The sequence below is a fragment of the Candoia aspera genome, chromosome 8 (assembly GCF_035149785.1).
Source record: "Candoia aspera isolate rCanAsp1 chromosome 8, rCanAsp1.hap2, whole genome shotgun sequence".
Classification (NCBI taxonomy): domain Eukaryota; kingdom Metazoa; phylum Chordata; class Lepidosauria; order Squamata; family Boidae; genus Candoia; species Candoia aspera.
The window spans coordinates 52,002,977-52,029,311 of record NC_086160.1 but is presented as its reverse complement, the minus strand read 5'-3'; the positions used below and the strand labels follow the sequence as shown (position 1 = coordinate 52,029,311).

At 37.7% G+C, this 26,335-nt stretch overlaps 1 protein-coding gene across 1 annotated transcript in view; it reads right to left on the bottom strand.

The window, feature by feature from the left end:
- LOC134502169 (bifunctional heparan sulfate N-deacetylase/N-sulfotransferase 4) overlaps positions 1-26,335 on the bottom strand; it is a 131,357-nt gene that overhangs the window by 47,684 nt on the left and 57,338 nt on the right. Inside the window, exons 3-5 of the mRNA XM_063310368.1 lie at positions 23,978-24,132; positions 11,504-11,689; positions 9,164-9,292 (exon numbers count right to left, since the gene is read on the bottom strand). Coding sequence (XP_063166438.1) covers positions 9,164-9,292; positions 11,504-11,689; positions 23,978-24,132 — 470 coding nt within the window. The remainder of the gene's footprint in view (positions 1-9,163; positions 9,293-11,503; positions 11,690-23,977; positions 24,133-26,335) is intronic.

Here is a 26,335-nt window from a genome sequence, read left to right as displayed (position 1 = left end):
CCTATATTGCAAGGCTATCTAAACTCAAGCCATCGCAGGAGTAGGAACCAAGCCCCACTTCCAGCTTTCTATCTCATATTGATACCCCAGCATCAGGATCACTGGGATCTTGGGTTAAGGCAATATTGCTGAATGCTAGTCTATCTGCCATAAGACATAATAGTCCATGATGTTATCATGGACAAAAAGATCTGGCATGTATTACCAAAAGCTAGATGAATAACAAAAGGGGTGGTGGTGCCCATTGGAGATTCAGATGTTGCATCAGCCTAGATCATGAAGGGAAAAGGAGTAGGAAAGGTGTTTCTCCATTCTAGCCCACTCTGATGGTTATGAGAACATCTATTCTGGAATGAGGCCTCTGTCAGAGTCAAGCCTGCCTCTGACTCAGAAAGCAAAACTCCTTCTGAGTCAGAGGAGGAAACAGAAACTTACCAGGCTGAAACCGGGAAAGCGAAACTGGAGGATGAGTCAGCAGTGCGGGAAGATTGGCTAGGATTCGGGGGAGGATTTGAATCCTCCAATCAGCACACGTCAACGACAGGCTGAAAAGTGCATGAAAGAGAGGGCAACCCAATTGGCTGCAGAAGGGTCCAGGTGTGCGGAGGATTGGCATAAAGGGCAGATGCGCGAAGAGCAAGCTGCCGGAGACAACCTATCCTGCAAGCCTGCAGCTTCAGCAGAAGATTCCCTACCAGCATCGGAGACAGTGTCTGTTGCTGAAGAGCGATCAGTGCCTTTGCTGTCTACTGAAGAGGACCTGAATCCTGCTTCTGCTGCCACCGAGGATCCTTTATTTGCCGAGCCCAGCAATCTCAGCCTTGCATCCAGCCTTGGGTCTTTATGGTCGTCCTGTGTGCATACTAGGTGTGCTTCTTGTCCTGCTCCAAGTTCCCAGCTGAGTCCAGCGACCTTACTCCAGCCTTGCCGTGCCTCTGTCCCACAGTTTCACCCCAAGTTTTTGGTGCAGCCCTGCAACACTCCTAGACTGCAGATTAGCTCCTTTTCTCCCATGTAGCTTCACTGTGCCTTTGATTCCCAGTCTCACAGTTTATCTTTGGTCCAATCTAACCGTGTTTTGAGTGCTCAGTCTTGCTCAGGAGTTTCACACCTATCTTGTTGTGAACTGGTATCACAGTCTAGTCGTGTTCTGGGTCTCCAGTCCAGAGAATCCAGTCTAGTCCAGGGCTTCCAGTCGAGTCTAGCCTTGCTCCGAGTTTCCACTCTTGCTCCAGGTCACCAGTCCAGGGAATCCAGCCTAGTTCAGGGCATCCAGCCAGGTCTAGCCTTGCTTTGAGTTTCCAGTCTTGCTCTGAGTTCCTAGTCCAATGAACCCAGCCTAGTCCAGAGCTTCTAGTCGAGTCCAGCCTTGTTTCCAGTTCTCAGTCTCACTTCAAGTCTCCAGTCACTGGTTTCCAGTCCAGTGTGGGTCATCCAGTCCCATCCAGTCTGATCCTTAGTCTGCAGAAGAGTCCAGGGGGCTCTGACCAGCCCCATCCAGTGTCCCAGCACCAGCATAGCTCCAGTATTGTTCCAATTCGAGACCTGTTGTCTTGAGCTTCATTGGTTCCTCATGCTCCAGTCTCTTCCAGCCTTCTAGCCCCAGTTGGGAAGTTCTGTTCTGCTGCCTTGTCACCAGCTCCTCATGCAATCCTGCCAGTGGTCTTGCCGTTGCCCAGTTGGGCTTGATTGAATTCAGTTCTTCTTGCTTCAAGGACTTGATTATTGTAAATAATTATTTAATAAAGAATATTTTTGATATTCCTCTGCCTGGCTGCATAGTCTGAACAGGATAGCCTCTTTATGCAGTTGGGCCAGAGGGACCAGCTAGGGTTGCTTTTGTTGTATTGCCTTCTAGCTGGATGATGGCATCCCTGACTGGGCTGTTCAAACTCATTGTGAGTTTGGTGGTTGATACACCTAGGCTATTGGTACTGGGTGATTTCAACCTTTTGTTCTTGGGTTTAGGATCTAAAGCAGCTTTCATAGGCCTGTTCCAGGTTACCATGGGCCTGACACTTCACCAGGGTTTGAAGTTGGGTCATGTTTTTTGGTGGTTCTGCTTCTTCATGAGTGAATGGTTCCAGTTTGTGTGTATGGAGAAAGAGAGGTCAGGCATGAGGTGCCGCAGGTCCAACCATCTCTCCTATTTTATTTATCATCCACATGAAGCTGCTGGGAAAGGTCATTCAGTGGTTTAGGGTATGTTATCATGAATTCACTGATGATACCCAGCACTACATCTGTTATCCAGATTAACTTGGAGATGCAGTGGGGTGTTTGACTCAGTCAATGTCTGGAAGCTTAAAGTTCTGGTCTGGAGAAAGAGGCTACTGTGAGTCTTACCCTTAGCAAGTTACACTACTGTTGGTTCAGAGGCTGACTGAGTCAAGGACGATATCAACACTAGCTTTTGATAGGTTGGGCTCCCTCCCAAAAGAGCAGTTTGGGGTTCTCCTGGACTCTGTGTTTCTAATGGAACGGCAAGGGTAAACTGTGGCCAGGAGGACTTTTGTCCTGCTTGGGCTGGTGGCCCAATTTCAGATGTCCCTGGAACAGAAAGGGCTGACAAATCATGCCCTTGTTACCTCACATATAGACTGCTGTAATGCACTCCACATAGGACTGCCCTTGAATATCATTTGCAAACTGCAGCTACTGCAAAATGTGGTTGCCTGTAACCCTCATACCTCCCAGAGTGGCTGGAGTGAAAAATGTGAATTTTTAAAATACATTGGAAGTTTTAAAGGGTTTTGAGGGCAAAACATATGCTTCAAATTTGCAGATATACAACCACCAATTTAATTAAAATCTCCAAGTCTGCCTCCTCAACTCCCCTGCTGCTTCCTAAAGTTGGAATAGACAAAGTCTATATCAGCCCTCTAGCCTATGGAAGCTGCTTTACCCCTTAAAACATCTTACTTTCTCACCAACAATGAGACTTCAGACAGTCAAAGGGTCTATAGCCGTGCCCTACCCTCAGAGGTATCCACAGAATCTGGCCATTTCATCCAAAATGATGAAATTAGCATCACAACAGCATGCATAACAAATTCTACTACTTTTTTTATGTGTGTGCAATGTCACACAGAGATGTACAGGTGTGGAACCTGGTTATTATAGCAAAAGGCTCATTCTGTTATCCCTACCTTCCTAAACCTCTGCTTTGTCCCATCTTAATTAGGTTTAATAATAATGAATGTTTTTATGACAGACATATTGCCCTTACAAAAAAGTTTATTACCATAAATACTGCACTTGAATGACATTCCATGACCAGATGAGACTGACATACAAGTACAGAAAATCTGATTAACCAGCCAATGTTAAAGTTCAGTAGATAGCCTACTAAAACTTTGAGAGTGCAAAAGCCAGTCAGTGGTTGTTAAACAAACAAAAAAGAAAATAAAACAAACAAATAACAACCCCCCCCCACGCAAAAGCAGTGCCAACCCAAAGCAAATAGTAGGAGAAGATGCTGAAGTGACAAGATTTTAACTTTCTAGACTTAAAAATTCACAGGGATGGTCACTCTAGCCAGGAAATTAGGAGATGTCTGCTACTCAGGATCTCAGGACTGATAGATCTAAAAAAATATTAAAGTGTAGAAACATCATAGTGATAATAAATGTACATATTGTGAAAGCTATGATTTTTCCAGTTGTAACAAATAGTCATGAAGGCTGGACCAACAAAAATGCCAAGTGAAGGAAAATTGAATTTTTCTTTCAACTATGATATTGGAGAAAATTGTTGAGAATACTTTGGACCAACAGAAGAACAAATCATTTAATATTAGATGATGTAAAACCAGACTGCTCACTGGAAACACTAATAATGAAGCTTGAATATTTTGAACAGGTAATGTGAAGTCAAAACTTACTGGAGAAGACCCTGATGCTGACCCAGTGCCTGGAGCTGTGTGGGTCTGGATTGGAAGGAACAGACTCAGGCTCAATCCACGCAACACTGAGTTGCTATGTTAATTCCCAACCCCAGCCCCACAGTACTGCATTGCTGACTCTCAATGAGGTTGCACTTCCCTACTTTGTACAAGTACACATAGTGTGCTAGTTGTGCACTTTCCTGGATTGGGAGGCCCTTCAGTCAGCCACTCATGCCCTAGTCACCTCATGATTGGATTACTGCAATGTGTTCTACCTGGGGCTGCCCTTGAAGACCAACCCAAAGTTACACCTGGTTCAGAATGTGGTGGCGGGGCAGTGATGGGGGCATGGCATTATGTGTGTCACCCCACTGCTTTGTAAGATGTATTGTTTACCAGTTGGCTTCTGGGTGCAGTGCAAGGTGCTAATTATCATCTTTAAAGCCATTTGAAGCATATGGCCTGGCTATCTGAGGGACTGTGAAAGGTGAAAGCTGCTCAAGCACCAAGTCATGTCTGACGCTTTGGGGGGATGCTGCTTTTGCGATGTTTTCTTGGCAGACTATAGCGGGATGTTTTGCCATTGCCTTCCCCAGTCGCCACCTTCCCCAGCAAGCTGGGTACTCATTTTACCAACCTCAGAAGAATGGAAGGCTGAGTCAATCTGAGCCAGCTACCTGAGAGAGAATCCAGCTTCCCCTGGGATCGAACTTGAGTTGTGGAGAGAGTTTTGGTTGTAATACTGTAGCCTACCACTCTGTACCACACACTGAGGGACTACCTATCTCCAGTTTCCTCTGCTCATCCAGTATGGTCCAGCAGGGTAGGCATATTCTGGCACCTATCATTTAAAGAATGTCATCTTGCAGGACCCAGGAAGCATACCTACTCTGTTGCAATTCCTCTGGAATGATTTTTGAAAGAACATAACATTTTTGAGATCAGATTTCCCATCTCATTTTGCTGATATTTATTTATTATGGCTGAAGATTATGCAACTGACAATTTTGAGTTAGGAAAGATAAAGGATGACAGAATTCTTGACTGTTGCAGTTCAGACTGCAGATAGCAGGGTTTTTTTTTTAATTGATATTGTTGTCTCCCATTTAAAATAAAGTAACAAAAAAATTGCACTTGATGTATGAGTCTTGCAGAATCAGCATGAGCAAATTGAGTTTTGCACTCTGTCTAATGTGCTAATTTACTCCATATTTGAAGCTACGCACATTAAGTGATGTTTAAAAACATAGCTTTTTGCAGCCAAAATAGGTAAAGTTCTGAATTTAAACCTTTTCCTTAAAGTACCTTTGGGTTTCTCCTTTCACATAAAACTAATATAAGAGAAGTCCTGGGTCACTGTATGGTAATTTGTTGCCAAAACTGGCAGAAACCATAGCACAGAGTACTTTCATTTGATGTAGGAGCTTCTTAGCATGAACTCTGCCCATGCAATTGATAGTTTTCTATATCATCCCCAGCGATTCATACTTTACAGCTTTCCCTGAAGTAAAATCTGTAATGAACTCAGATTTTTGTGTGTCTACTTGTACTGTAATAGTCAAGCAGGGCCTCAATAGAGTTCGGCAAGAATCCTGCATGGAGAAGGATCTTGCCTTAGATAAATGCCAAGGCCCATGCCAACTAAAGCACTCTAATTCTATTGTTGTCATAGAAAACCAGTCTATACACATATAGTCTTTAAGTTGACAACTATAAGGACTACTTGCCAAAAATTTCCCTCCATCTGTGTTCGTTCTATGCATAACATTCTCATCAGAAGAATTATATAAAACCACTATAAAAAATAAAACTATAATTGCCAATACAGTAGATGAAGGAAACATTTATATTAAAGAAGGCTATGAATGCTGGGCTGCCAACCCCCAGCCTCAGCCCTGCCTCCTGCCCCCTGCCCAATACACAGTTTATTATAGAGAGAATTCAAAGAGAGCAGGGCACTTGCCATCATATTGCTCCTTCTCCTGAATCCACTCCTGTTCCTATTTAATATCTATTGTAGCTATCGTGGTATAACCTAAAGTCTCTTATATAGAGATGTTAACACCTTAATTGTTATGGCAAAATACATGGACATTCTAATTTCACTTTTCCTATTCCTCCAATTTTAAAGGATGGTATGAAAGTAATGGTTTAAAAAGGTATATGTCTAAATGAGTCTAGTTACTTGAAAAAATGTTCATGGCACAAAATGGCTGTCATAACAAACTAAAGGACAACCTAAAGAAATACCAAAAGGAAGTATGGATAGGATATAGATGAATTAAAGTTTGCAGAGGCTGGCCATGTCATAATATTGAACTGAGGGGAGGATGTAACAAGCACTATGTTGCAGTATAATCTGCCATATTAATCCTAGAAGGAAAAATGTGAGTATTCTGCCTGACTTCCAAAGAGACAGCACTTTTAGCATTCAGGTAGGAACCTGTGTCTGTTCCTTTCTGTGTGAACTTAGGAAGCAACAGTACAATGCCCAAAGGGCAGTTTGAAAACATATACTAAGAAATACTGGTGAAGCTAAGCAAGCTTTGGTTTTGTTTGATAGGACACCACTGTTTTCATCTCCTGGGAGGAACGGCAGGATATAAATAAACTTGCTACTTAAGAGCAAACTGCTTGAACACTTCTGTGTTGATATGCATGGAATGCACTGCTTGAAATGGTTATCAGTCAATGATTACAGTAGGTTGTGACACAAAATAGGAAGAATATTTAGTTTCAGAGTTCAAAACATCATAAATTTTAGCAAGTGGTTGTTCAGGGAAATCATAAGAAGCTTAAGAAGAAGTGGAAGTATGTAGGAGAGGATTAAAGTGAAGCAAAGGCAGGAATAGAACATTTTCTAATCACACTGTAGAGGCAGTGATAAGCAAGTTCGGAGACAGAAATTTTCTAAATAATAAAGGCATCATTAAAGTTCTCTTTAGTTTGAAATGTAGGTCATATTATACATTTAACAATTCTTAAATACCAGTGTTCCATATATTTAAATCTTCTCCAAACTCTTTGAAGTCAAGTCATATTTCATTCCTGAGGTACAGAGGAAATTATTTTATTACACAACTGTTTAAAAGTAAATTTCACAACCCATATTTCGGAAGCTTAAAAAATGATGACCCACTTGTTTTTCAGAGCTATAATTTTGTCTCTCTGGCAGGATGATACTTCTCTAGAAAGCTAGAAATTGGGCCATCTAGTAAAAAAAAAATCTCCAATTTACAAGACAGAGCACGGACAAAAAGATCTTGGCAGGAATTAGAAATAAACATTGCAGTAAAAATATTTATTTATGTAGCTATGCAAGACAAAACATTTAAAAAGCCATATTAAGAAAAATAGTTATTAACATTTATTCATGGTCTTTAAATATGTAAGAATGCAGCATTAAGTCTAAACATGGAAATGTACACTGCAAAGTACAGACTAACTGTATGGGTTAATCCATAACAAAACCCAGTCTTTTTGTGTACAGTAGCATCTGAGATGAACTGAATACTGATAATCCAAACATATGTGGACCATGGCAAAAATGACGAATTGGTTGTTGACTTGCAGAATGAAAATGAGGTGGTGAAGAAAAGTAAGTTCCCTGGCACAATTTAGGTTTAGATGTGACAGTGCATGAATGCTTGATAGACTACAATAAATGAGAATTATTATACAAATTTGTATAATATTCTCAAATTTTGCAGGGCCACAGCTCTTTAAAATGAGAAGGTAGGCTTAGGCAACAAATAAATGTATCACTGTCTATCATTCAAATTTAATCTATATATCAAATAAAACAATGATAGAAACTTGCAATTTTATGCATTAAAACAGTACTTTTTCACTGGAAACTAGCAACAAAATAATCAAATCATGGTAAGGATAAGCCTGCTTACTTCTGCAAGGTACCTGAAATATGGTTTTCTTGTGAGACTGGCTCTCTCATTTCTCATTCCACCTATATTCTGGATTAATATTTGCACTTTATAGCAGTAACTGTTGAGAATCCTGACTTTCCTATTGGTTTATCCAGGGTGACCAGAACATAAATGAAGCAGTACATGGTCATGGAGAAAGCAAGGATGGTTTTCATGGACTGAAGGATTTAGAGTAGTATAGTGAATAGCGTTCATATACATTTGGTTTAGCTATATTTCTTTTTTTTTTTTAATCACATTTCTTAGTTTTGATCACTCCAAATAGGAATAGTATGATACATTGTTATCTATAATGGCGAATAATGTGTTAGGTTAAAGAGCCTTGGTATTTAGAACAAAGTCATATGTACTTTTGCAATCTAGTTCTAGTAGCTAATTTATTCTACTAAGAATTAGAAAGTTTAGGGAGTAAGGAAGATGACCTTGATGGAGATATGTAAGACCTGTTGCAGGGTAATTGGGACATGGGGGATTGTTGAAACATATTTTAAGTCCACTATAGAGAGATAACATTCAGAAGTGGCCTAGACTGAAACCTCTTTAATTCATTGAACTATAAGAAAAAAAGGGAAGGAGGTACAATACAATCAGACTTGCAAGATTCTGTTATTATAGCCAATCATAATAAAAGTAGTTTTAGCCTTCCTGTGGAGTTGATTTCTTGGTTTGGTCTACTAAGTAGGGCTGACAAGAGTAGGCACTTTATATTAAGTAGGAGACACAGTTTTGGATTAAATTTGAAATATCTGGTTATCAGCAACTGGGTTGATTGGAGACAAAATTCCAGAATAAATTATAATATTGGTATTATTATTATTATTATGGTTATTATTATTTGCTCAAAAAATGAATAAAATCCAGGATTACACATCAACTTGAAATGTTTGTAGTATAACACAGAGCTGAAAACACTGAGCTATAAATCAGAAAATTCTTGCCTTGAATATGCTACAATTAGACTGGTTTACATAAGCAATGGTTATTCTCTCCTGTGTATCTACAATATATAGACATACTAACCTGGTCTCATAGGATAGTTGCAAAAATAAAACTATTTTTGGAAAGCCTCAAATATTATGTAATGTATTATATTTTAATCATTATCACCATTATTATATACTGTAATAAAATGTTATCCAACATAATAGTAAACTTTCCAATTGAATCTTTTCTTTATGGAATAATTGATACTCATCTCAGACAAGATTTTATTTGGAAAGAAATAATTGCTGCTTCCTAAACATTCTCATGCATTATGTTTCTATAGAATATATTACTATCTTAATACAGCAATTATTATTATTATTATTATTTAAACACAAAAAGTACCTACAGGATTAAGAAGGATGGTAAGAAACAGTTCACCTCCTTGGATACTTTTGTCTAGTTCTTGAGGCCCACCAGGATATTCTTTGTAAAAAATTGTATGGGTGAAAAGCCCACATGTCTGTCGAGGGAGTACCTGAGAAAGATAAAACAACAACTAGCAAACTTTTGGTATGGATATGTCTTTATATAAGCATGCACTGGTGTATGATGCATAGGTATGTGATTCCATCAGCTGTAACATTCTGATAGCTGAACCTCTGCTGTTTTCAGTCTGTGACTGAAAGATGTCTTTCTTTTTCCTGCCATAGGACACAGCAAGTTCAAGGTCAGTTGAGGGCCATGTCACAACATATGGTAGTATTTGTGCAACCAGCCCCTCCTCCCCATTAAACAGGTGTCAGCTTTAATCACTTTTAAGACCTTTAAGTACTGAGTTGAATAATTCTTGCTTTAATTGTGAATACAGTAATATATGATTTATAGGAACTGATTAATAAACTAGATTAATTGGCTAATTTAAAAAATCTTTATTGAAATAAAAAGTTGACAACGTTTAACCAGATTCAATAATATTTTAATGTTAATTATTTTTAATATAAGTACTTATAAAACTACAGATGAGAAATGTATCTTAAAATATATCTCCTTGTCTTTCATGGAGGAAAAACATGTTTTATGTATGGTGCCTACTTGCATACAGGAAGTACTGAGAAACACAAAATAGTTATCAATGTGAGAATATAAGACAAATGATGTTGGACAGATGGAAGATTTATCTAGTCCAGGATTTGGATGATCACAGTGGCCAGCATTTGGGAAGCTCACAAGGATACTGTCATGTTTTATTCCAAGCAACAGACATTAAGTGCAGTATTTCTTCTTCTCACTGAGGTTCCATATAGCTAGTTTTCATCAGAAAGTGAATTCAAAGCTTGTGAAGAATATTATTTTATCTCCTCATTCTTGTCATAACCTGAATTTTCATAGAGAATGGGTAACAGGAAGGACAGTGATGAGATGTAAAGAGTTATAGTGGACCCACTAAAGAAGTACGAACTTGGAAGAAGCCAAATGATGTCTTCTCCCAATAATGATCCTGTGTGGAATTATTTTGACCAGTTGACATATCTCTTCAATTCATTTACAGTATTCAAATTTATCTTTAAATCTATTTAGACAAATGCCTGTTGATCATATTTTTTTTGTCTGTATTCATGTAGCAGCAGAATACTACTACAGTATGTCTGAGCCCAAAACAATCTATGCTAGTTTATAATATTAGAGCTTGGATTCTCCAAGCAATCATCTTCTCAAAATATATGAAGTTATGTTAAAAAATAAATACACAATTGGCCTCATCACTTCTGCAAACAAACATAAATCATGTAAATGTGAGTAACTATTTATGTGAAAAACAATCTTCACATTTGCAGGGAGACTTGAAACCATGTCTTCATTCAAAGTATTTATTCTCATGAAATATTCCTGGAAGGTTAGTGTAGGTTTTTGTGCCCACCCAATTTTTTTTTGAAATAATCTCTGTAATCATGAGACTCAATATAAACATCTTGAGCAACTTTTCTACTGATAGAGTAATGATGGACGCTAATAATTGTTTCTGATTCTCATCTGCCTAAAACTCCCTTGACATTTCCTTTGGAGATAATGTTCATCTGTTCTTTTGTTCCAATCTGTTCCTTCTCACTCCACGGTTGTTATAGCTGCCAGCTAGCTAGCCTTTTTTATCTAACTGATGAACCAACTTAATCCTATGAGGATATGACCTCAAACCAACTGCTCTGACCTTGTGCCATGACATTCAGGAGATCATATAAACAGCTGCCCTCTCTTTATGTTGGCTGGAAATTTTACCTCTTCTGTTATGTTGAGTACTCATTATCTTACAACTGGTAGGAGAAATATGCAAACTTGTCTGAGTTGGTTGAAAAAGAAATAAAGCATGTTGTGATCCTATACAGAGATGTAGCTAGAGGAATGGCTGTAGGCCCATACATAACCTGCTTATTCATTTTTCTCAAGATGTAATTGTATTTTAGATACGGTGCAAAATGAATTACTAAATTTGTCCATACTTGATATCTATAAAATGATTAATGTGAAGAAAAATGTGCACCTGTTAATTAAACAAACTAGCTGGTTGGATATATCTCCTAACTATCCTTCCAGCTTTCACTAAATTCATATAAGAAAATTTAACCCCAATATGTAATAGCCAAGAGTGACCATTTAATTCAAAACACTTTCAGAATTGTAAGCGGTGTGGGAAACAATACTGCTTTAGTCATTTTTGCACAATTTCTGAAATTATGGAAATGTAATGTACCATGATGCCATTGTGGATGAAGCCCCGTCTGTACCGTGCAGGTTTCAGATGAGGGTATTCTTCAGTGCTGGTCACTTTAATACCCCAGACCTTCTTCCAAGCTTCATAAAGCTGAATATGAACTGGGTAGACACCAGAATGATGTGGAGCCACTGCATAGCCGATGTCAGTCGGAATACCATGTTCCTGAGAGTGGGCAAATGAGGGGAAGGCACATGAACATAAAACCCCCCCCAGAATTACGATATATTTGCAGATGTTTTTGAAAAACATCAGGTATAAAAAGAACAATTACAGTAACTGAAACCCTTAAACAAGCATACAGTATGTGGGAAAAGAAAAGAGACTGATTTCTGGGCATATCTTTGGAGAAAGGTCATAAGAACTTTATAAAAGTCATGTTGGATCACAAGAAAGATGATATCTAGTGCAACATTTTATTTCTGCAGTGGAAGGCCACTAAGTGGGTCTGGAAACTAATAATCCCCAGCAAATGCTACTGAGTGGCATTGTGCTTCTGACACTGGATATAATCTATAGCCATCATGACTAGCAGCTCCCCCATCTGTAGTAATAAAAACTAGATAACAAACATCTTGGCTTTCCTAAAACAGGCAGGTAGTAACTAGATCCAGGTTTTATGTTACATTAAAGCATTAGTTTATAGTTTGTAGGCTCCTGATTTCTTCAGCTTTCCCAAATTTCAGTTAGCTTTTGATGTAAAAAAAAAAGAAATTACTTTATTAGCAACCACCACTATCACCAATGGCCATATTTTGTGATCAAAGAATTACTCCTTGTCATTTGATAGTAAGAAGAATGATTTGCTAGAATGCTCACTCTCCAATTGAAATTTGATGAAACATGCACATAACAAAAGGCAGAAGAAAGTTATCAAGCAATAAAGGTGCTAATTATAAGAACCCTTGGAAAGGCAATTAGATGTCAGGATTTTTTGATGATATATGGGAAATTCACAAGAAGATACATTATGATTCCATAGGAGAACACCACCTGTCACAGTCTGAATAAACAAAACAGCCCCATTAGATTGACAAATCCGCAGGATAAAGTCAAAGAAGGTAGACAAAAGGTAACATATAATTGAACTTTTTAAATATCCTTTTTATAGTTGTTTGAAATGACATTCAATATATAACAAACCAGCCTACTTTTTTTAAGAGGGAAGGTTTGATAATCCATATTGAAAACGTAAAACAAACAGAGAATAGTTGATATTTGATCACTCTAATTTCCTACCACAAAGCAATATCAGAGTTAAGCATTAATAAATTTTCCTCTCTTACGTTGTACTGCTCTGTTATAAGCCAAAATTAGTAAAAACTGCATAGTGTCCTTGCAAAGTAAAGACTAAATACTGCTGGCTTTAGGCAATGATATAAAGGAATTCTCTGTTATATCTCGATTTTGCTCAACATTAATATATTCTTTTTCAGACAGCATTCTCAGTATCTCTTGGACCAGTACTTCGGTATGAATGCTTAAATTAGTAACTTTAAATGTGAAACACTTTCAGATTTAAACAGCCTGTTTTGAATGTGAAACTACTTTGAGCTTGAAACAGTTTGAATATCACACTGTAAAATGAGGAGCACAGTTAAATGTGTACAAAGCCCATTTGGCTTTTTTGCACAATCAGCCAATTCACAAAAGAAGAGTAGCCTTTGGTTTTAAGAAATGAAAACCAAAGTACGTGTACAAAAGTATGGAGTATGGAAGACAAACAGAAAGAATTATAAATCTTAACGGAGAATGACAGACATGGTTTAGTGTACATTACTGAAGTCTGATGGGATGAAACACATTAATGGAATGCAAGAATTGATAGGAATAACTTATTCAAAACAAATATGCCAGACAAAAGGGGAGAATGAGTGTCTTTGTCAAAGAAATGTACACATCTGTAGAAATCCAGGAATATGAGTATGATCATTCAATCAAAAGCATTTGGTAAAAATTATAGGAAGGGGAAACAACAATGATATTATTGTGGGGGATGTGCTGTAGGCAATGAGCCATCATATGATCTGGATAATGCCTTTCTGGAGCAGATTACAGAACTTTAAGGGAGGAAGCATTTAGTAATAATGGGACATTTCTAATATCAAACAACTATTGGAAAATCAATTCAGTTAAGATTGCAATGTCTCTCAGAGTCTTAGTGGTCTTGTTGGCTGTTTCATTTTATAGAAGATTGAAGAAAAGACAAGGGGAATAGCATTCCTAAATCTTATCCTAACCAATAAAAAAAGCTAATTGAAGAGGTAAAAGCAATGGGAACTTTGGGAGGAAGTGACCTGCAGAAATGGAACTGGAGCATCTTTGCACAACAAAAATTAGAAAAGCTAACTTCAACAAGCATAGAATAGTATTAAGTGTTGGACAGAAATTCTTAGATCAAAAGTAGTATAGGAGGTATACTAAAGATACTAAATGTACAATTGCACACTATTCCAGTGAATGTGTAGCACATTTCAACTGAGGTAAGAACTGAAAGGAATATATCTGTGAAATAGAAGATAGTGAAATTGCCAAGGAAGTGGATCAGCTAATAACAGAATAAGTGATAAAGACTAAAGTGTAAAAGAATGTAACCTTGCAAAAGAAGCTAAAAGAAATAAAAACAACTTTTCCCTATGTCAGTAATAAGAATAAAAAGGAAGGAGTGGGGCCACTGTTTGGAAAATATAGATAGAAAGAGGTAATGGGGGAAGGATAAAATTCTTCAACTCCTAATATACTTTGGTCTTCTCCTCAAAGGGTAACTGTGTTCAAATGGATCTTAATCAAACAAGTGACATAAGGAGAGAATGAGAACCCAAGGTAAGTAAACTGATAGTTAGGAAATATCTGGCTACTATAAACAAATCTCTAGGTCCAGATCAATGACATCCCAAAGTCTCCAAGGATCTTGAGGATGTTGAAAAATCATGGCAGATGGGTATAGAGCAGGGTATTCCAAACTTGGCAACTTTAAGATGTGTGAACTTCAACTTCCAGAATTCCCCAGCCAGCATGTTAAAGTCTTCACATCTTAAAGTTGCCAAGTTTGAAAAAAACCTGGTATAGAGTATAGGAAAATGCAAACATTAGTCCAGTGGGGAGAAATGGGTAGTAGTCAACTTGACTCTGATCCATCTGGGAAAAGTCCAAAATAGATTATTAAACAATTGGTTTGTGACCTTTCTTTTAAATGCATTGATTGGTATGACAGCCAGTATGGTTGAATCATGAGCATGTTATGCCAAACCAACTTGATCTTCTTTTTGATATAATAACCAGTTTAGTTAACCAGGGGATGTGGTAGACATGGTATCTCTTGACTTCAGAAAAATGTTTGACAAAGTGTCCCATGAAATTCTAGTAGGAAAGCTGGCAAAAAGTTGGCGAGACTATGCTACCATTAGATGAATACAGAGCTGATTCAACAAGTGAACTCAGTGGTACCTTGATGGACCACAAGCTGAAGAAAAGCTAACTCTGTACAGGGCCATAACTAGGGTCTGTGTTACCCAGGGCAAACATGGATTCCGTGCCCATTTTGGTGCCCCCCCAATGCTCATTTTGGTGTCCCCCAGTGCGGCGCCCAGGGCACATGCCCCACTTGCCCTCCCTAGTTGCGGCCCTTACTGTGTGATGCAGTTACAAAAAAAGCAACTGCAATCCTGTGCCACTGTAAAGGAATGTGGAGATGAATTTGATGTAGGAATGGATGAACCATTAAGGGAAAAATGCAAAATTTATGTCAGCTCTTCAGAAAACAATGCTACTTTATTACTATAGAATACAATAACAGAATCTTGAAAGCCTGCCAGAGTTTGTCTCAGCTCCCTCTTATACCAAACTGAAGGGTAATTTTGAGTTTCTTTCTTATGCCTTCCACTTTCCAAGGGCGGAGTTGTCGTTCTCCCCTTCATTCATTCTTTCACCAAGATTATCTCCACATTCCTTTACAGCCACATAAAGAGAAATAAAGCATCGAGATCAAGTTAAGTAACCATTCCTTTCTATCCTATGTTGGTCCAACTATGTCCAATTCTGGGCTGAAGGGGCTTGGGAGAAAAAAAAAAAACTTATGGAGAATTCTTGTATTTGTTTTGCTAGGAGAAGAGAGGATTTCAGGGAAACACAATAGCTGTCTTCGGGTATTTGAAAACTGTCATGCAGAAGACAGCATAGACTTATTCAGTGCTGGTCCATAATTCCAAGACAAGAAACAATGGATTTAAATTACAAGGAAGCAGATTTCAATTACAATTGTTTGTAATTACAGTTACAATTACAATTATAGTAAAATACAATTTTACTAACTGTAAGAGCTATAACAATGGAATAGACTGGTGAGAAGGTGTCGGTAGTCTCCTTTATTGTACTTATACAGAAGCTGGATTGGTGTCGACTGGGGATTCTGTACTGGGCAGAAGGTTCTATGGATCCTTTCAACGCTTCCATTCTAGGGTTCCATGAACATGAAATCTAATAGTTCAGTCTATTGGTGAAGGCACCAGGCTAGAAACCAGGAGACTGAGAGTTCTAGTCTCACCTTAGGAAAGCCGGCTGGGTAACCTTGGGCCAGTCACTCTCTCTCAGCCCAACTCACCTCACAGGGTTGTTGTTCTGGCGAAAACAGGAGGAGGAAGGAATATTAGGTATGTTTCCTGCCTTGAGTTATTTATAAAAATAATAAAGGTGGGATAAAAGTAAATCTTAAAAAATAGTGTAACAGAATAAAAACTGACATGATCAGGTGATCAGTAACCCCACAGGTCCTTGAGTTAGCTCTTCTGGTTAACATTGCTGGATAGGGATAAAATAAGTCGCCTATCCTCCCCCTGCATCTTTAACATGGGCTTGATATTTATTTATTTAGAAATTTAGAAAACTTTATTTCTAAATGTGTAGCTATATATGTTCATTAATATAGTATATAATATACTATAGTATAATTAGTATATGAGAGCCTATTGGGTGTAATGGTTATGGCATCAGGCTAGAAACCAGGAGACTGAGAGTTCTAGTCCTGCCTTAGGCACAAAGCCAGCTGGGTGACCTTGGGCCAGTCACTCTCTCTTAGCCCTAGGAAGGAAGCAATGGCAAACCATTTTTTAATCTTGCCAAGAAAACTGCAGGGACTTGTCCAGGCAGTTGCCAGGAGTCAACACTGACTTGAAGACATGAAAAAAGAAAGAAAGAAAGAAAGAAAGAAAGAAAGAAAGAAAGAAAGAAAGAAAGAAAAAATAGTGCATTCTGGTCCAGAAGACGAACTACTGAAACCCACCAGATCTCTTCCTAAACACCTGAATCAGCATTATCTGGAGAGAAATATGATGTCCTTTGCTGGAACAATAGTTTCACACAAGTCTAGAATAAAACTATTTTATAAAAATCCTGAGTAGCTGTCCTACTAATATGTATATGTTAAATGTTGTCATTTTCAGGACAGAGGAGCAAATGTTCTCTGTTGTGGCACTTGCCCTTTGGAACAGCATCCTCTAGGAATATGTACGGATCCCACCCTTTAAACGTTCCAGAAGTCTCTTAAGACTGGCTGAATTGCCAAGTTTGTGGAGCCCCTGGCAATTAATATTTTTGGGAGGTGGGGTGAGGTGGGGGTACATTGTGGTTTTGTCTGGGCAGCTATGTGATTGATACACACACACACATTTACATACATATATTTACATATTTAATATACATATACAGTATATTCTTTTAAAATATGTAAGCTGCCCAGAGTCTTTTTGGAGCCAGATAGCCTCAAAGTCTAATCAATCCATCAATCAATCAGTCAAAATAACAATATGTTTGAAAGCCATAATAAACTGTGGCTAAATTACTTCTACATAGATCTGGACTCAGTTCTGAGTAGCAAATCCAGTATGTTCCATAAAGTCTATCTTCTACATATACACATCTTGGTATGACAAATTTCAAGTCTAGGCTCATAAAACTGGTGCCTATGTCTGGGGAGATTTGTGATAAGGCTGAACAAAAAGTCCTAAATGCTAAATGTTTACATACTCTCAAGCACCCTTGCATTTCATATAATTTAAAAATACATGGCTAAGGCATATTTTGTTTTTATTCTGTCTAGATAAAGACAAGTGTACAAAGAAGTTTAATTCTGGGTCAGCAGTTGGATAGAACACTGGCCACACTCCTTTATCTCAAGAGTAAAAGATCCCTTTTTTAAAATGAGAGATGCTAAATGAAGAAAGCCCAAGGTTGGAATATCCCTGAATGAGGCTCACCCACAAAACAGTGCTCTCTAAATGGCTAGAGTTTTAGCACAACAAGTGCAGTAACAATTCTAGCACAGCAAATTTATGCTTCCAACAATCTAAGGGAAATAAAATACTTTTGCCCTCTGTTGGCACAACAAGGCGATCCCTGCTGAATTGCTTTGAGTCTTGTCAAAAAGGAGAGAGGTGAAATGTTGGCTGTCAGCTGTCACCTTGCTGAATTAAAAGATTTACATAAGCTCTTTCTACTTTTAACACAAGGACACCTTTTTTTCAAGTACTGTTTCTCAGGCAGGCAAAGAAGTTCCCTAGGAGATTATTTTACTTTATTTCATTCTTACTATGTCAGCTTTATGCATTATTTTATTTTATTTTATTCATGCAAAGGTATTGGGGAGAGGGAAACACATTGCTCTTTTCTAGCAATTTATCCCACTGTAAATTTTCAGTCTTTTAAAGTATTAAATGTATTTTGTATCCTGATGAATACAACTGGAGAATGCAGGTTTGTATTAATTGTTAATGGTCGAATGACAAATTTTGGAAATGATTACCATATTAAGGGCCTCCACAAAGCTAATAATTGTAGAACATAACATTACCTAATCTGTCAAAACATTTGCCAGCAGGAACCCCAGCCTGGTGCCTTCAGATATGTTTATTTATTTAATTTATATAGCCACCCATCTCAGACCAGTGACTCTGGGTGGCTAACGATAATAATAAAAAAAAAACAGTCAAACAGTTTAAAAAATACAGAAAATTAAATATAAATACAGCCAAGAGATATTAAAATACGTTGATATCGGCACAACCATGAAAGAGGGCCCTATGCACACTTGGGTTCCCAGGCACAGAGCCAGGTCTTCAAGGCCTTCCGAAAAGCCAAAAGGGTCAGGGCCATCCTAATCTCAGGAGGGAGGATGTTCCAGAGGGCTGGCGCCATGGCAGAAAAGGCACATCTCCTGGTCCTTGGCTGACTGGACCCACAATATGTCCATCCTGCTGGACCGGATTGGACAAGTAGAAACAACTGGGAAATGTTGCACTACTATGTCATTCAGAATCCACATTTGGGTTTGCCATATGGAAATACTGGGTGACTTTGTCTGAGCACATCTGGTAGGTCACAAGTTAGGGTAGGCTGTTTTATACTCCAATGACTGAAAGTAAATTAATATGTGGTTGGAAATGCCAATAGGTACTGCTCTATTTGTCTGAAGATTCTGCAATGTAAAACTAAGTAGGTTCCTGTGAATTACCTTAGTCTCCAGTTAATCCAAATGGTGTTAAACTCTTCAACTGTATAGCAGTCTGGTACATAGGTTTCATGCTACAAGTAAACCTGAGCCAATTTATATGGCACATAGTATTCAGGATTTTTGGTAATCTTTGCAATAAATGTTTTCATTTTATTGTAAACAAAAGAATTAGAGACACAGTGCAGAGTAATTCTAAAAGGGACATTAAAGACATTTCTTTGTGGCTGGGGCAGATTATACCTGGTATATATTTTTAACTAAGTGTGAACACAGACAGTGTTTAAATGGATTTTTTAATATATACTGTGAAAAGTTTCTGATGTGCCTTTGAGTGAAGCAACAGTTATTTTTAAAATCTAGTGAAGCTGCCTTCAAGTAACTTAGAAGATCAGAATACAATGCTAGACTCATCAGGGACAAAATCTGTGGCTTCACAGCCAAGATATAAAATGTGGGCATATTGTCAGTACAGTGGATTGATTGGGCTCTTATTTGGTTCAGTTTCATTTATTTGTTTTGGCCAGAAGCCATAACAAAAAGTTATGAACAATACAGGGACATAAATATGGGGAAAATCTTCAATCAATAAACCTATTAATAAGTATAAGAAGGGTGTTGTTAGTTGTCCAGTTTCTTTGAGCTTTTAAAATAATATATTCATAATGCTAAAAGTTATACACTTAAAATGTTGCTTAAATCTTCATACATTTTTCCTTATGTTTTCTTTAATATAGGATAAAAAGTAGGGTAGTTGATGTAGGTGCTTGCTACTACATTTTCTCCATTATAAAAGGATAGGATTTTATCTTCAGTAATGTAGTATAGATAACTAAGACTTGGAGCAAAATGTGGCAGAACAGAGTGATTTTCAGAAACCCATCCACCCATTTATAACCTCTTCTTTATTATTTATTCTTTCCCCTCTTCCTTTTTTTCTTGTTACATGAAAAATGCCAGACCATTGAAGGGACTCAAGCACACTACACTTACAAAGACATTAACAGGTCTACAAAAAGGTGGCTCAGGTTAGTCATCAGAAGGAACTCCTGACAGTATGAGCTGTCACATGATATGGTGCTACATGATATGGTAGCTCCCCTTTGCCAGAAGTCTCCAAAAAGGATGGATGGTCACCTGTTAGAGACCCCCTAGTGGAGCCTGCACTGAGCAGGAGACTGGACTACTGTAGGTAACCTCTACAACAATGTTCTGTTCTATGATTTTGTGAAGATTCCCCCTATAACTTGCATATCCTCAAAATCTGCTTTGGAACTGATTTGGGGAAAATTCTGTATGAGGCTTTCAGGAGAGGAGAGGAAAAGGATTTCTTTTTTGAATGCCAAGTTCAGAATGTTGTCTCAGACATCTGCAACTCCAGGTAGAATTGCATTAATACATTTTGACTGATAGCAGCAGTTCATTTCCTGGCATTATTGCATTCGAATTTTCATTTCCCTACTGGTTATTGAGAAGAAAACCATTTTACAGGATAGAGAGGCTACAGCAGAAGCCAAGAAGCTTCTGACAGTGATGTAAGTGTAAATATTATTTTGTGCCTAGGCTGAATTTGATAATCCACCCACAAAAGAGTGGGGTGCTTACAGTTACATTGTTGTATGTCAGAAAGATCTTGCCTTCATCCAATATATATATGGTAGTTTTCATATAAACAGCAGCTTTACATTCTGACAATTTTTCTTCAAAATGATGTATTTATAAAAGACTGTTTGAACCATGCATTCACCTTTTGGGGCAATAATTTGAAGTGCATTTTAGCAGTTTGGGATGAGATATAACTATTATCATTACCTGTTGGCTTACTGATGAGCATAATAATTTCATAATGATTTAGAGAAAAAGCACACATCCTGGACATGACTGAAGCAATTTCAGAATCTCCTCTGGGGACATGTTTATTCAAAAATAAGTTCATTCAGCTCAGCAAAGCTTTCAAATAAGGTAAGGCTAACACGATAGCCTGAAAGTGCAATCATATACATGTCTATTCATAAGTAGGATGAATGTATCTGTCAATTCTGATTTGTCATTTTTCCCAGCCTTTATTTTATTCTGTTTCCACAAGAGTTTCTGTGCTAAAACATTCCTACCATGTTAAGCCATGTTATTCCAATTCCATTAGGAAGATAATGTGGAAAGGGGGTGTATTTTTCTCACTAAAGAAATACTATTGCATGTGGAAATGAACTGCAGACCAAATGGGGAAATTTAACTTCTATTAACCAGGATATTATCTGGTTGTCTGAATTTGAATCAAGTAGAAATGTGAAGCTATGGTTCTTCAGAACAGTATTGAAGACCATATATATTTTTAAAATATAATAACTCAGGAAGTATGGAAAAGTAACAGAACTATTTGAGGAATGATTGTGAGAAGAGAAACTGATAGAAATTGATTTAACATTAATTTCTTTCTCTAGGAAAGCTTTCCAGGAAAACTAGGGAACCTTAAGAGAGAATAATATCATTAAATAGTATTTAAAATTGCTCAATTGTAAAAGGTCTTTATATTCTGGAATAAAAAGGTTGTTTGAAAATAGGACTGGAGAAAGTTCATGAGATCTTCCTGAGCAGATAGTGATAGCAATACCATGCCAAAAAGCTCATTTTTAGATGGCTAAAATAATGGTGCCATGCTAAAAAAAAATGAATAGCAACTAAAAATAGAGATAGCCGGTTCCTAAGAGCTGTATTCCTACTGTGTCTCTAACAGTAGAGGAAGGCCTGGTAAAAGTAAAGCCCAGAGTATAGTTGTCCATACCATTTTTTTAAAGCTAAGACCCTTTCTCCCAACAGGCATATGACCATTCCCTCACTGTAGAATGAATGTTAATCCACCTGGAAGCAAATCCTGTTGGCTAAATTATCATCACTTGGGCTATCACCACATCCGTTAAACCTGCCCCCCTCCCCAATTGGTTACAAGCAGGCCAGTTCACTCAAACAGGTTATAATGAATGCAGATGACCAGTTTCACCTAGTCAAGGCTCTACATCTCCCAATCTCTGGAAGCCTAAGGTACATAGTAATACCAGCTATATATCTTATCTAGCTAGAACGCCCTAACCTCTGGCTGACTACAGTGCTCTTCCCTTAGCAGTGTTAGAAGGAATGTATAAGAATAACCCTGAAACATCTCTGTTGCTGCAGTGTTGGGCAAACTGAAACCACAAAGCACATTCTTCTCTCCTATTCGTGTTACATACACATCGGCAGCATCGTTATTCTACTACTGTGCATCATCTTACCAAGCCACACAGATCAATTTTATATCTCCCTACTACTGTATAACCCTACCCTCTTTATAACATATAATATTTCCGAGTTTTGCTTGGCAGCAAGCAAAATCTACTGGGAAATGGTTGTGAGCTAAAGCCAATCAGACTCAACATTGTTCATGTCTAACTATTATACTGTTACTATGAATTTCAAGTTGCACACTTTTACAGTTTTGGTTGCCACAGCTTATTCTGCTAGTTTTTGAAAAAAATAGAATACAGATGTACATATTTTATCTTTTCATCTTTTAATTCTTTAGTCCTCGTTCTTACAGTTTTTAGATATTAATGTTTTATGTGATAATTGTTAATTTCTTAGTCTCTATGTTTTTAGGTTAGTAAAGATGCTGAAATAAAGGTATTACAAAGCTATCAGGTCCCTTGATACTGATGGGTAGACTTTCATGAACAATATTAAAATCATGAAATTACTTTAAGTTCATAGTGTAGAGATTTTTCAGATTTGCAACTACTCAGAGACAACTAAGAAAATTTCCCTCCAGATATGTGAGAAATACAATTCCTAGAATTCTCAGCCATCATGGTCTTTGGCTGTATTGGATGTGAATTCTGGGAACTATAGTCTCAACATAACTGAATGGTATCAGGTTGGGAAAAGCATCTTTAATCCTAAAACTATCATCTGTGCTTGAATCAAAAGAGAGGAAGTTATAAGCCAGCCTAGAAGGCTTTTCAGATACCCCTTCTTTTCTGTTGTTTCTAAAATGCAGTGGTAATCTTGATTCATAATAGATAATATATTTTAAAAAACAGTATGCATCATCATTGTCATCATGAGTAGGAAGTAAAGCAAATAAATAGGAATTCTGAATTCATGAATTAGAACCTTATTTACTCTAGTAATAGTATACTTGCTAAATGATAATAACAACAATAATGTATTTCTAATATATTGTGGAGCTGGCAGTGACTGAGATGAATCCAGAGGTCTGTTTCTGATGATTGAACTGCTACTCTCTGGAATACCCTAAAATGCCTCAAAATATGATCAAAAGCAAAGGGAAATGAAACGATTTCCAGGATATGAAGAATCAAAATCTAAAGGTGTGACCAACCTCTTGTCTGTTTTTATAATATTCACCTGTACCTGAATTTTACAATATTCACCTGTTTTTACAATATTTACCTGCACCCATTCTGTGTAAATTATCCTAATATATAAAAGAATAATCCAAGATTCAGTGCAGATGTTTTTAATTAAAATAAAGTGGTATTTGTTGTGAAAGAGATTTGAAATATAGGGCTATAGGAGTGCCATATCCTACTTTATCTATGATTGTTGACAGAGTCCTCTACTTGAAGGACTGTCCAATTCAAACTTGGTTTCAAAGTAAAGAACCACAAGAAGAAAGTCATCTGGTACAGAGGCATAAGTCACTGGAAATATCTGATTCATAATAAGCCCTCTGTTAAGGAATGCTCCTAGAATCACCACTACATTCCTAGAATCTTGTAACTAAAGTGACCAGAATGACTAGGAGTGTTTCCTTCAATTTACCAAACTGAAGACTTTTATATTTTTATAGTAATTCAGACCTATTATACTCAGTTATCCTCATTTTACTTCAAGAATAATTACTGTAAAATGTTGACAGTCTATTTTGCAACCTAGATACATTTAGAGATACTCACTAGTGCAAATTCCTTGTTCAGAATCATCTGCTCCACTAGTGATGACTCATTATGGAACAGATGAGGTTGCATGTGGCTCCACATGTGAGGAAACCACCAGAATTCATCTACAGAACCCAACAATAAGTCATCTCCTTCATCTTCTTCAGTGGTTCCTAAGAAATGAAAGGCAAATATTACATTGTAAAAGATATGATGATGCCACTAGGATTTATTTTCAGATCAGTGATAGTATAAAATACATTATTTTTGGAGTCTTGTTTATGTTGTTGCTTGTTTAATAAAAGCTCTCATAAAAGAATTGTTACCAAAATATTTTCATGCAGAAACAATTTCCAATAGTCTTGTGGTTACAAAATATTTAAAAGATGCTGCAGTATAGGCATGATGATACAAAGCTTCAACAAACTTCTTTTGAAGCTAATGTCAGCTGGTTACATTGGTGATGGTGACAGAATATTGGAGGCATTCTAGGATCTTGCGAGAGTGGGATCGTTGAATAGAGGGAATGAAACAATATATTGAAAAAAAAATGTGTGATCTTTCAAAGGTATGACAACCTTCCAGACTTGGCACACTCCAGGTTGCTTCAATTAATCAATATCTATTGGGGCCCTGGAAGTGCACCTTCTCTGTAGCAGTGACTGCCCTCTGGAACAAGGTTCCCCCTGAGATCCGGATGGCCCCCACTCTGCTGTTGTTCAGAAGAGCTGTGAAGGCCTGGCTCTTCAACCAAGCCTTTGGTGAAGGAGAGGGAGAGCTCTCACTTCATTCCATCTGGTCTGTCATGCTTGCCATCTTTTATGTTTTATTGATTTTATTGTAATTTCTTTGATTGTTGTGAGCCACCCAAAGTCATTGGAAGTTGTGCAGCATACAGGCTTAATAAATTATTCTTATTCTTATTTCTTCTTGCAGTCATTGTACCATTTTGGCTATGTTGGTTCCATGAGAAAAAAAGCAAAAAGAAAAACTGTGTTAGGTGAGATACAAGTGAGATAATGCAGGAAGAGGATGGCCATCCTCTGGATAAACATCTGGGAAAGCATAAGAAAATAATGTGGAGGAGGAAGCAATTCCCAAAAGATAAGACAGGCAGTGGTTGACCCACCCACACAAGGGCTACCAGCAATGCTTGCCTTCCCTGCATAAATGGGAAGGGCAAGAAGCAGGGGAATCACCAATCAGGGCCTGCAGTGGCCACAGTCCAGGATCAGCACCAACCTGGGCTTGTTGCCAAACCACCACAGTTCAGGAAGGAATTTCTAAAGTCAGCTTCAGGAACAGGAGCATGGGAAAAAAGCAAATTGCTGTGCAGAATTGCTCTTAGACATTTTAGCCACATGAAGAAGTCGGATATAAATGTTTTATAGATGTCAGCTGCTATAAAAACAATCCCTTGTTCTGTAAAGTTATGAATGAACAGCAATTTGCTCAAAATGGGTTTTTTCCCCATCTGTAATAGGATTATTGAGATGCTATGCCTGCTTTCAATAGAAGAAAGACTATGAGAAACAATGCTGTTGGTGCTAATGAAGAAGCAATTAGACTTGGTGATATGTTTAATAAAATCAGAACTGGAAGTGCATATTCATTCCAACTCTTGGCTACATGAAGGAATCCAAATTAAAGCATCCATGACAGATGGCTGCCCAGACCCTGCTTGAACACATCCAATAAAGAGAATTCCTCTCCTTCACTGGGTAACTGGCTCAACTGTCCCACTGCTCTTACTATTACAGGTAGTCCTCATGTAATGACAATTCATTCAGCGACCATTTAAGAAGTTACGACAGCATAGAATGAGGAGACTTATGATTAATCCTCTTAATTGTAACCATTGCAGCATCCCTATTGTCATGTAATCGTGATTCGGGCACTTGGCAACTGGCTCACATTTACGATGGCACAGTGTCCCAGGGTCATGTGATCACATGGGATTATTTTAATGAAGGCAACTGGAACTACCGCAACTGCCATTGTAAGTCAGTGTGGTGACATGACGTTGTGCTTTATGACCCTGTCAATTAGTGATGGAGTTGTCAGTCCCAATTACTGTAGTTAACCAAGGGTTACCTGTACTGCAGTATATTTTTTGTAACTTTCAAGCAGAATCACCTTTCCTGTAAATTAAATCTGTTAGCCTGTATCCAGCATTATGGGGTAATAAACAGTGGGTTTGGTCTTCTTCTGTGGGACACCTTTCAGATAACTGAAGACTTATATTTTCTATTTTGTTTTCTTAAAACTAAAATGCCCAGTATCTCTTTGCCTGACTTAGTTTCCAGGCTCCAGTTAATTCTGACTGCCATTGTCTAACTCTGTTTGAATCTTTACAATAATAATATTAATATTTTA